The sequence below is a fragment of the Callorhinus ursinus genome, unplaced genomic scaffold, assembly GCF_003265705.2.
Source record: "Callorhinus ursinus isolate GAN/ISIS: 27379988/994484 unplaced genomic scaffold, GSC_fseal_2.0 scaffold26, whole genome shotgun sequence".
Classification (NCBI taxonomy): domain Eukaryota; kingdom Metazoa; phylum Chordata; class Mammalia; order Carnivora; family Otariidae; genus Callorhinus; species Callorhinus ursinus.
This window is the reverse complement of record NW_027397088.1, coordinates 19759242-19770936: the sequence shown is the minus strand read 5'-3', so window position 1 is coordinate 19770936 and position 11695 is coordinate 19759242. Positions and strand designations below refer to the sequence as shown.

At 44.5% G+C, this 11695-nt stretch overlaps 1 protein-coding gene across 3 annotated transcripts in view; it reads left to right on the top strand.

The window, feature by feature from the left end:
• MBOAT1 (membrane bound glycerophospholipid O-acyltransferase 1) overlaps nucleotides 1-11695 on the top strand; it is a 122237-nt gene that overhangs the window by 90878 nt on the left and 19664 nt on the right. For all 3 annotated transcript variants that reach the window (XM_025890839.2, XM_073877628.1, XM_025890840.2), the window contains 4 exons: nucleotides 1799-1854; nucleotides 3816-3870; nucleotides 5336-5519; nucleotides 7941-8133. In XM_025890839.2, the coding sequence (XP_025746624.1) occupies nucleotides 1799-1854; nucleotides 3816-3870; nucleotides 5336-5519; nucleotides 7941-8133 (488 nt within the window). The remainder of the gene's footprint in view (nucleotides 1-1798; nucleotides 1855-3815; nucleotides 3871-5335; nucleotides 5520-7940; nucleotides 8134-11695) is intronic.

Sequence of the window (11695 nt, the reverse complement as noted above, 5' to 3'; positions counted from 1 at the left end):
TTTTTTAAAAAAGAGATTGATAAGATGTTGGTTGAAAAAGGGAAAAAGAAAAAGAAAAAAAAAGTTAACAAAAATTAACTTTGATGAACTAATGAATCATGGTAAAAAAAAAGCCATGAATTCTATGTGCAGTATTCCCCTAGCGCTGGAGTTCTCCCGTTCTCCTTGATCAGTAAACTTGGTCTTGGCTTGCTGGCTGTGCGTGCTGATCTTCTGGGGGAGGGGCCTGTTGCCGTGGTTCCCAAATGTCTTTGCTGGAGGTGGAATTGCCCCGCCCTTGTCGGTGGGGGCTAAGCAAGCTGCTCAGGTTTGCTCTCAGGAGCTTTTGTTCCCTGCAAGCTCTCGGTACAGCCTTGGAGGAGCAGGGTGAAAATGGTGGCCTCCCAATCTCCACCCAGTAGGAGCCGAGAACTTGGGGCCCTGCTCCTCAGTGCGCCCCCAGAGAAAAGCAGTCACTCCCGTCTCCCCGGTCTCCGGCCGCACTCCGTGCTCACCTGGCCTGTGACCGAGCGTTTCTATCTCTGGCACCTGACCCCGTGTGGAGTCTCCAAACCCAGCAGATCCCTGCGGTGCGCTCCCGCGCCGCTCCTCCCCGGGGGAGGAAGGGGAGTCTCCTCGGATCTGCCGCTTGTTGGGTCCCTGCTGGAGGAGCAGTGGCCCGACTGGGCCGCGGATCACAGTTTATGGCCACCCCGAGCTGAGAGCCCGCGCCTCGGCTCCCTCTCTGCAGCCGGCTTCCCCGCTCCGATACCTGGGAGCTCTGCCGCACTCAGGCACCCCTGGTCTTTCTGTGACCCCGAGGGTCCTGAGACCACACTGTCCCGCGAGGGTTCCACCCCCCCGCTTAGCCACTGCAGCGACGTCCCTCAGCGGAGCCGACTTCTAAAAGTTCCGATTTTGTGCTCCGCGGCTCCAGCACTTACCAGAAGCGGCCGGCGGAGGCCCCCTCCCCCGCCGTCTATCCTCCTGAATATCGCCTCGGATTCACTTCTCCCCACGTCCTACCTTCCAGAAAGTGGTTGCGTCTCTGTTCAGAGAGTTGTTGCCATTCTTTTCTTCCATCTCCTGTTGAGCTCGTAGGTGTTCAGAATGGTTTGATCCCTATTCAGCTGAATTCCTGGGACCAGACGAAATCCAGGTCTCCTACTCCCCCGCCATCTTGCTCCACCCCTTGGGTTCCACTTCTTAGACAAGTTTTTATTTGGTGTCTTTTTTTCAAATTAGGATTGGTCTTATTTTTTGTCACTAAATGGTTTATTGACAGGTGGCTGCATTTTACAAAAGTATCTCTTACTGTGTGTGCATGGGAAAATTACCTTTAATAGAACATGTGTTAGAACATATTAGGATGAAGAAGCCAGAATATATGTCTCATCCAGGTGGAACTGGGGCACTGAATTAGGTATCCCCCAAACTGGGGCTGCTCATACTTTAATGTGCATCTGAGTCTCCCTAGAGGTCTTGTTAAAATGCACGTCCTCATTTTCTTATTCTGGAAAGGAGTGTGTGAGAGTCTGCATTTTTAACAAGCCCCTGAGGATGCTGATGGGGCTGATCCTGGAAGTTACACTTGGAGGAACAGTGCAAGAGGGGCTTTCTGGTGTCCTTTCATTCAGGTTTTTTTTTTTTACTTTTTTAAAGTGATTTGGAAGGGAAATTTTTAATTCCAACCTTTTTTTTTTTTTTTTTCATTTTATTGAATAGCCTTCAAGATGAACAACCACCATGCAGGGAAATAGAGTAAATGTTTCTTTTAGTGGTCCTTCTGCCAATCGATTCTCTTCTGTCTTCCTTTTAGGCCTCTGATGATTGTCACACAGAAGATCACAACCTTGGCATTCCAAGTTCATGATGGTGAGAAAAACAACTCTCCTTTCAGTTCTGAGAGTGAGCTCTTCATTTAGACAATACCCATAGTCCAGAGCTTAGCCAAGTACTGGCAGATCTTTTTTAACTTGTCAAAAATTTACAAGCTTCTTTAATCAAAGCTCTTTACTTTCACAGCTATTATTTCTGTAATCTAAAGTTGCTGAAATATTTACACTGAGAACAGTTGGTTTTCTGTTTATATTTATAATGTTTTAAATTTATGGTGCTCTCTGCCCTTTATTTCCAAATCTCTTGAGAAGAAATGGCATCCTTTTTCTGTGGTTTAATCTGAGAAGCTCACAAGGTAATAAAAAATAGTATTGGCTGGTTAACAATTTTTTTTAATGCTAATTTCGTTCTGTTTAGTGTTTTTGTTTTTGTTGTTTGGCTTGGAAAATTATCTAATGAGATTAGCCTGACCCTTCTCCTTGGAAGAAAGAAGCTCCTGTTTGTATAAAACTGAACATTTTCTTTGCTCATGCCCTTCCTGAAAATGACCAGAAAGTGTGATTGACATGATTAAAACCTGGTTCCAGGGAAGGAGGACGGCACTTTCAGCCAGGTGGAAGATTTCAATATGGGTGTAAAAGGTGTCAGGTGCAATTAGTAAAAGTATACTCTGCGGATTTGTACTGTTCTGGCAAATGCTTTCGGACTGTTGAAGCTTCTTTATGAGCGAGAAGATTTACAATCTCTGTTAGCTAGTCTTATTTTTCTTTAAAGCTTGGGACCGGATTTAATTTCATTTTGACCCTGGGTATTCCTAGTTCATACTTGGTGATTTAGTCATTCTGTAGAGACCTGGGTAATTTCATACCAAGGATGGGGTCTTTCTGGGGTGACCAACTGTCCTGGTTTGTCCAGAACTGAGCAGTTTCCCAGGACATGAGCCTTTTAGGGCGGGCCCAAATTGGAAAAGTCCAGAGTAAACCGGGGTTGAGTTGATAAATGTTTTTGTACCTAAAAGTCTAGTTGGTAGTGGTGATAGACTAATATTAGCACATAAACTAATAGCTAAAATAAATTTAATTTCTAGAATTGCCAGAAATGTTGACATCTTAGAAAAAAGTGTGATTTAAAAAAAAAATCTTTTTTTTTAAATAGGCTTTTTGCCTAAATTACTTTTTAAAGCATTCTTAGTTTACGTGATTTTCTGGAACAGCCCTTACGTATAGCAAGATGTTTGTCATTTCTTTTTTTCTTATGTGTAGTGGGAACAGCAAACACTGTCTTCCTTTATGCATTTTTCTGAATTGCCTTTATGATTGGTGACCATCGTCATTCTTAGCTCGATATACAGCTTTGTAGTCCAATGTCTATAGCTTATTAGATGACACTTAAGTTTCTGTGACTATAAGCTAACATAAATTTTATGAGGAGCACAAAGGTGATTTGGTGGTTTTTTTTTTTTTTTCTGGCATGGATGAATTTTAAAAGAATCACCTGATACATCTTTTATGTTTTTCCTGCATTCAGGATTACATTTCCTGTGTTTTTGGAAGAGGAAAAATCCCCTATTCCTTTCCCCATTCCACACCCGTGCTCTCAGCTGCTAGCAGGTGTCTGCAGCCAGCCTAATCAGAGAGGTCTTTGAGGTGGTGCAGGCTGCAAAGGCAGGCTTCTCTCTCTCTTGTAGGGGTGAAAACATACGTACTTTGGTAAGAAGTGGAGGAGATGTGGGGAGTTCTCTGGGATCCATGTCCTACCGTGCAGTTTAAATAGGAGTAACCCCTGCTTTCTCCCCTCTTCACGAGAACCTGCGGAGACTTTCCCCTTCACACGTGCACTTGCGGGTAGCTCTTTAATCCAGAGCATTTTCAAAAATGATTTTATGATTTATGAAATAAATGTGAAATAAATCATTTTTTTCAAATGACTTTTATAAGCCTCTTTTAGAATTTTCTACTTCAAACATCTTATTTCTACATTTTTTTCTTTTTTTATAGGATTAGGTCGAAGAGCTGAAGACCTCTCTGCTGAGCAACATCGACTTGCTGTGAAGTAAGTTTAACAATATATTCTCGAGCCCTTTGTACATCAGTGTCTAGAAATCCTCCTCATTTTTCAATGCAGATTAACTCCACTATACGGACATATTAGTGTTTATTAACGAATCTATTGGTGGGTACTTGGGTTGTCTGCCAATCTTTGGCTTTTACAAACCCTGTTCCTAGGTCATTTTAAAAAGGTTTGGGTATAGCAGTGGGATAGATTCCCAGAAGTGGGGTTGCTGGGCCAGAGAGTACACGGGTCTATAATTTTGTTAGTTTTTCAAGATTCTCCTTCACTGCCATTGTTAGGTCTCTTACAGAGTTATTTTTATTGGGTATGTGTCTGCCCAATAAATTATCAGTGCACATCAGTATGATTAAATGCGGCTATGAAGACAGATGGGAACAGGGCTGGAGAGAGGACTGTGAGCTGGGGAGTAGGAGACAGAAGGCAGGAAGCAGGAAGCAGGCTGAAGGTAGACAGTGCCTGGTGTGGATGTTGGAGAAAGGGAGGCTGTAAGGGAGAAGAACAACATTGGTAGGGAATGGAAATGGTTTGTGGGGTAGCACATCAGGGAAGGACGGGCAGCTACGGTGGAGGGTTCCTATAGGAGACTTTCAGGAGATAGTTAGGGGTAAGGAAGAGAGAGGGTCCTGAGTGGTACGGAGATTGAGTGCCTCGTTTTCACATTAAGGGACTGGGACTCAGAAGCAATGGAGACCCACTGCAGGAGACTAATGAATCAGATTCTTGGCACAGTATTGTGGGGGTATAAATGCTGTAGGGCATAATTCCAGTGACTGGTTAGCAATGGCATTTTAGGGAGCCTTTCCCCACAATACTATCCTGCCCCTTTAAATGCCATTAAAACACCGCTACCTAGAACTGGTCTCTATAGAATTTTCCCCCCGCCACTACTTTTGTCTGTGGTTGGGGACCTCATGCCTGGATGCCAAAGCAGACAGGAGACTGCTATAGTGGTGGTTTTGTGTGTCCTCTTCAAGAGGAAACTAGTTCCACCCATCATTTGTTTTGTGTCTATTTTGGCAGTTGGGAGGGAGTTTTCCCATTTCACAGCATCTCGCTCAGCTCACATTAGGTCAGGTTCCCACCCCTGCCTCGTGTTTATTACCTTCGTTCTCTCTTACAGACAGCTAAGGTTGCTGAGAAAGAGCACGTCCCAGCCTCAGAATTAGCCTGGATCTCGCCCTCCATGTCTGTGCCGCCGTCGGCCAGCAGAGGGCGCCACGGAGCGCTGCACCTTCTCGGAGCCACCCACCTCTATTAACTTGTCCTTTCCACAAGGTTTCTAGCTTAGGTGGATTTTTAGAGAACCGGAACAAAGAAAGACCACGTCATGTGTTATCATCTACAAAGACAATGCCTGTGTTTAGGATTGGCTGACCTGCGGATCTCAGAGAAAAATCCAAGAGTGAAGGCTTTTCAACTTTTTTTTTTCACTTTATTTTCACAGAGTAAAACCCTCTTTTTTGGAATACTTAAGCTACCTTCTCAACTTCATGAGTGTCATAGCTGGCCCTTGCAACAATTTCAAGGATTATATAGACTTTATTGAGGGGAGACACATACACACGAAGTTGCTGGAAGTGAACTGGAAGCAGAGAGGTTTCCACAGCCTACCAGAGCCTTCTCCCATTGTAAGTGTTTAGTGCCAAGTATTTACCCAGAGCTCCAGAAAAATAGAGCTCCGTTGCCAGGGCTGACTCTCACTAGTAATTGTTCTAATTAAAAAGCCAAACAGTTTACCAGAAAGCTTGGCCAGTAACTCCCCCCACCCCCGTTTCCCTCACAGCAGAGCTCATGGGCTGGAAATATTAAAGAATCGATCCACTAGGTCAGCCTGCCAATATTTAATGCTTACGGTGTGCTCAGCACTGTGCTGGTTAACACATTCGGATTTATGAGTGCCTTTTTGTCTTTATGAATAGAAATTCATATCCAGCCAAAGGATAATGTCATGAAAGGGGGATGGGGAGGGAGTTGGAACCAGAATAAATGTTTGTTTGTTTGTTTGTTTTTTTATCGCAGAGCCTGCTTCTTGTGTGGGAAACCAGTTTTATGTTGGCATGCTTAAAGATTGGTTTTACTGATTTGGAGAGTTTAAGATGGTTTTTTGGAAATCCTATTTTAATCCTAACTTGGATTTTATTAATTTCAAGTTAGTCAGCATTAGGATAACGTGTCAAACTTCACAAATATGCTGAATTTATTCAGGTCCAATATCCTATATTTAAGGGAAGTTTGTAATTGAAGGAAGAGGGAAAATTGGAAAAAGGAGAAAATCAGGATGATTGAGTTAAATACTTTGTAAATGCTAAAATCTAGGCAAAATTAATTATTTGAAAATTTAAGTGACTCACTAAGCGTGAATTTTCAGATAGTTTTGACTGTCTGAACACAGGTGTCCAGCAGTGTATGGTTTGTCAACGGTCTCAGCTCTTCCTGCGTCATTGGAACAATGCAGGAGTGAGGTCGCCATAATCATGAGACATCAAAGTACTCACAGGAGTTTCTTGGCAGAAACCGCAACAGTAGTTCTCTTGTGTTTCACATGCTCTTATTTAGAGAATATGATCACAGAGTCTTAATATCACTCCCCGGGGAGACTCTTGCATTTTTGTGCACAGAGAAAGTGAAGCGGTCAGGTGGTATTTTGGCTAAAGACACATCGGGGGGAGGCGGCTGGCACTCCCAGGCTGGTGCCTCCCCAGTGTGTTGTTGATAATCGCGGCCACACATGGTGAGCACTTGACTGGGAGCCCGATGCTGGGTACCTGGCAAATATTCATTCACCTGAACCTCAAGCCGCTCTGAGGAGGAGCTATTACTGTCCCCGTATTACAAAAAATGTGGCCTGTTTTTATTTTTATTTTTTTTAAGACTTATTTATCTGATGGAGAGAGTGCACCAGAGTGCAAGCCTGAGTTGGGGGATGGGCAGAGGGGGAGGGAGAGAATCTTAAGCCAACTTGGCACTGAGCGTGGAGCCTGACACTGGGCTCAATCTCCCAACCCACGAGATCATGACCTGAGCCAACATTAAGAGTTGGATGCTTAACGGACTGAGCCACCCAGGTGCCCCACCCAGAAAGTGGCCTGTTTTTATAAAATTGGGAACTATAGTTCTATTGATGTTAAATGACATTCCCTGGAATGTCAGGAAGACTGGGCAAAATCACTTGGTCCAGAGGCATTTAAAATGTCAGCGCATCTTAATGCTAGAGCAGACTACATGTAAACCATCCTGGAAGGCTTTCTAAAACTCTCCATTACCTGCTCATGTCCCGGCTCAGGCATTTCAAAACTTGCACAGAATCCTTCCTAGCTTGAGCCTCTGTCCTCCTTGTGGTGATTCAGACCCATTTCCTTAACTCTGCTGGCAACAGAAGTAGAAGGCAAATGGTTATTCCTTTCTGATAGAAGATTGTACTCTGTAATGCTCTTTTTTTTAAAAGGTTTCATTTATTTATTTGACAGAGACGGTGAGAGCAGGAACACAAGCGGAGAAGTGGGAAAGGGAGAAGCAGGCTCCCCAACGACTGAGCTGCCCAGGTGCCCCAGTAATGCTCTTTCTCTGAAGTTTTGGGTAATAAAACCACCTTCCTTTTGGGGGCACCTGGGTGGTTCGGTCAGTTAAGTGGCTGCTTTCAGCTCAGGTCATGGTTCTGGGGTCCTGGGATCGAGTCCTGCCTCCTTGCTCAGCGAGGAGCAAGCTCCTCCCTCTGACCCTCCTCCTGCTCATGCTCTCTCTCTAAGAAATAAAATCTTAAAAGAAAAAAGCTACCTTCCTTTTGTCAGTAGAATGTGCTAGTAATAGTTTTCTTCCATTTTAGATACATTCAGACCTCAAGTGTCAGTGGTGTAGTCTTCATTTGCATTTAGTCCCTATGCCCAGCATCCAGTTTGTGTCCTAGGAATGCCTGTCGCCGCTCCTTGTAAGGAATATTACCAAAGCAGCTGTTGGAACTGCTTTGTCCCTAAGGTGCCCTTGCTGAAATTGTTTTCCTCATACGGGAGTCTTGCATGGTTACCCTGATTTTTTTTTTTCCACATTTTCAGAGAGCTGTGATACGCAAGCTGTGTATGACCTTGGTGTCTCTCCTCCTGTTTTTGACGCTCACGAAGTCCTTCCCTGTCACCTGCCTGGTCGATGACTGGTTTGTTCATAAAGCAAACTTTCTGACTCGACTCTGCTACTTATATATTGTCATGCAAGCCTCAAAGCCCAAGTATTACTTTGCCTGGACATTAGGTACGTTTGATGGAATGGCCCTGAGTGAATGAGGGGAAAAGGGAGACTCCTTGGATGGCCTCTCCAGAACAGCACTGTGGATCCCCTAACCAAAAAAAAGTTCAGTGCATGATGGAGGTAGCTGAGCCAGTATCATTTTGTACTTTCCAGCAAAGCACCCCTGTGTCCTGCCATCCATAAACTCAGTTATCCCTGAAAAGAGAAAAGCAGTCCTAGCTGTTGCTTCAACTCAATGTTATTAACAGATGTGCAAACTTGGAAGCTTCCTCCACCAATCAAAGGTGCCCATTAGTACAGTGGAAAGTTAGGGGAAGATTCCAGAATGATCTGGCTGTTTGTCATTTTTCTGGGTCGTGCATAACCGAGGGGACATGCTTGAAAAAATGTACCAAAACACGTGCTGGTTTAGGGTCACACTTTTTCTTTAAGAAATTGTTGGTTAAAAAAAAAAAATTGTTGGTTAAGATTTATGTCTTAGAAACCGAATTCAGGTGACTTTTTCTTTTTTAAGATAGAAAGTTCAGCTTGATTTGCTTTTCTCTTTCCTTTCAAACTGTTTTAGACTGGAAAAGTTTAAAGCTTTGCTGGAGTGAGCACTAAGTCCTCCTATTTACTTACCAGGAGTGGTAAGGGACTTTTGATAAGGCACGGCAGCTCAGGAATGTAAAGTTAAGTTCTTAGCTGAAGGTGACCTGGGGCTTGATGTCAGGGACCCCTGATTTGGTTTATTAAGTCAAACGGATGATTAAATTCAGCACCTAGTGCTTAGCCTGTGTTCCATGAGTGAAGGCATAGCACTTAATTGAGTTCCTGTTCTCTCATTTCATGCTCCAAGTTTTTATCCCCAAATTAAAGCTGGTAGCTACTAAATTACTTTTTTACTTTTTATTGTGGTAAGATAGAACACAATTTATTATTTTAACCATCCCTAGTGTACAACTTAGTGGCATGAAGTTCATTCACAGTGTTGTGCAACTATCACCACTATCCATCTCCAGAACGGAATTTCCCCATCACCCCAAACAGGAACACTGTACCCATTCAAAAAATAAGAACTCTTCATTCCCCAAGTCCTGGTCTGAATTATTTTTAAAGGTCGAAATGTTCAGGGAGAAGTTCAGTCCAGTGCGGTATTTATGTGACACTTGGCCAGAAAGATCGAACGGAGGGCTTTTAAAACATCTGCAGCATGGGAAGTTTTGTTTGTCACCTTTGGTTCAATTCAGGGAGTTTTTGTCACGCACCAGGTTCTGTGCCAGGAGGAATGCAAAGGTGAGTAAGCCCTCTTCTCTGCCATCAGGATTGTTAACAGCTCGTGGACACAGGGACGGGCACACCGACCAGGCAGGAACATGGCGAGCTGTCCCAATGCCAACAATCCAGAGGGGATGAGGAATATAGACCAGTTGTTTTGGAAGGCTTCAAAAGCCTCGTTCCTCTTTCTGCACTTGCTTTATGACTTAAGAATGACAATTTCTTCAGTAGGTAGGCATGATACATAGCTATAGTTGGAACCTAGCTTGGAGCACCAGGCTTATTTTCCTACGTGAAATACTTAATATTTCCACTTTGCTCTAACCTGAGTGTGTGTGTGTGCAAATGAGAGAATGAGAGAGAGAGAGAGGGGAAGAGATAACAGCTCACTTCCCTTGGCTGCCTTCTACGTCTTCACTTACCCTTCCTTTTCTGTCTCTCTCTCCCTACCTCTCCCGCTCCCATATTCCGTGTCCTAGGGCTTAAGGGCTGGCTTCTGGACTAAATCAGCTCCCGCTTTAGGAGGAAAGCAAGGCCCTGCATGGCCTCCTAGGGAAAGTCTAACTCGAGGTGGGTTGTGCTGGTGGGGGTGTGGGTGGGGAGGGGGTTCTAGGCAACGGGGGGGCGTCTGGCATCGTTCTGCCCTTTTGGGAGTGCCCTGGATACTGGGAGCATCCTTTTCTGTGAGTAGCTTTCTCCATGGGCTTGGCTCTTTTCTGTACCCCTTTCCATTTATCTTTTCTTTTGCGGGGGTGGGGGCGGTAGCTTCAGGAGAAACACTTCATTAATTTGTACTCCTCAGTTCGAACTTTGTTACAGTTTAGATTGCATGGGCTGGTCTGAAATTAACCTTTGTATCATTTATGAATAAAGAAGCAATGAATAGTCTAACAGGGAATATTTAAACTGCTTAACCGAATAATTGTTTTATCCAGTTCCTTAAAACATCATTTATATATAATTGATGCACTAATTCTACATGATTATGAATTTAATCCTTAAAGCTAGACTCTTCATGAATCTCAGCTGAGCTGCACCGTGTTAGCCTCACTCTTGTTACTGTTTATATTGAAATAATTAAGACAATTTTCTTCGGACTTATTATAAAATTCTGGTTGTTTTCCCCTAATTAGTACTGATTAGTGAGACTCAACTTCAGCCCGGGCTGTGTTCCAAGGATCACAACCTCCAAAATAATGGGTGTCCAAGTTAATTTATCTGTAATAATACACTAGACAATACAAGTAAAGCCAGTTTGGGGCTGGTGAACTTAGAACCTCTAACTGCTCAGACAAAACCACATCTTGCATAAACAGTGGTGAAATGCATGACGGGGAGCAAGCACGTCCCTGGCCTCTCGACGCAGCCTCTGAGAGCCACCCTTCTGATCCTTCCTTTGTCTTTCAGAGTGACTCCTAGTCACTCAGGTGGTGGGATCAGAATCCTTTCTAGCATTCAGAGCCTGGCGCTGTTGACCGCCTGAGTGAGCGGAATGTTAGCATCGCTAAGCCTTGGCAAGATGGGTCTGGGAGAACAGGTAACATTTCTCGAGGGCTGACTTGGGCTAGGCACTGCGCCAGGAGCACCATTCATGCCTCGTTTAATTCTTTCATCGTGGCTTTGAGATAGGTACCACGGTCATACCCATTTTCTTCTCAAGGGAATGGGTTTCTAGATGATAGACAACTCTCTTGAGGCCATACGTTGAGTATGTTGCTCAGTGGAGACCCAGAAGCCAGGGGCTCTGCCTCTAGAGCTCACCCTCCCCTGGCATCTTCACACCCCGCTGGGAGTGCTGAATGAGAATGCTTGGAGAGTGCTTTATAAAGTCCTGGGAAGGTAGTGGGCACCTGAAAGAGAAGTTGTTGTCTGGGTTTTAGATGAGCCTGGAGGTAGGAGGGGGAATTGAAGGGCTGCTGGTCCCATACTGTCTGGCCAACCCTTGGTTTTCATGTCCAAAACAGACCCCAAAGGGTTCCTCTTCTCCTGGTTCAGCTTACCTTGTCATCGACAGTTTCTTCCCACACATTTAAAACTTCGCTTCTTGGGGCACCTGGGTGGCTCAGTGGGTTGGGCGACTGCCTTCGGCTCAGGTCATGATCCTGGAGTCCCGGGATCGAGTCCCGCATCGGGCTCCCCGCTCGGCGGGGAGTCTGCTTCTCCCTCTGACCCTCCCCCACCTCATGTGCTCTCTCTCTCTCTCTCTCTCTCTCTCTCTCAAATAAATGAATAAATAAAATCTTTAAAAAAAAAACAAAAAAACTTCGCTTCTTAACGGGCACACCCCCTCCTTCATTGTCCTTTTCCT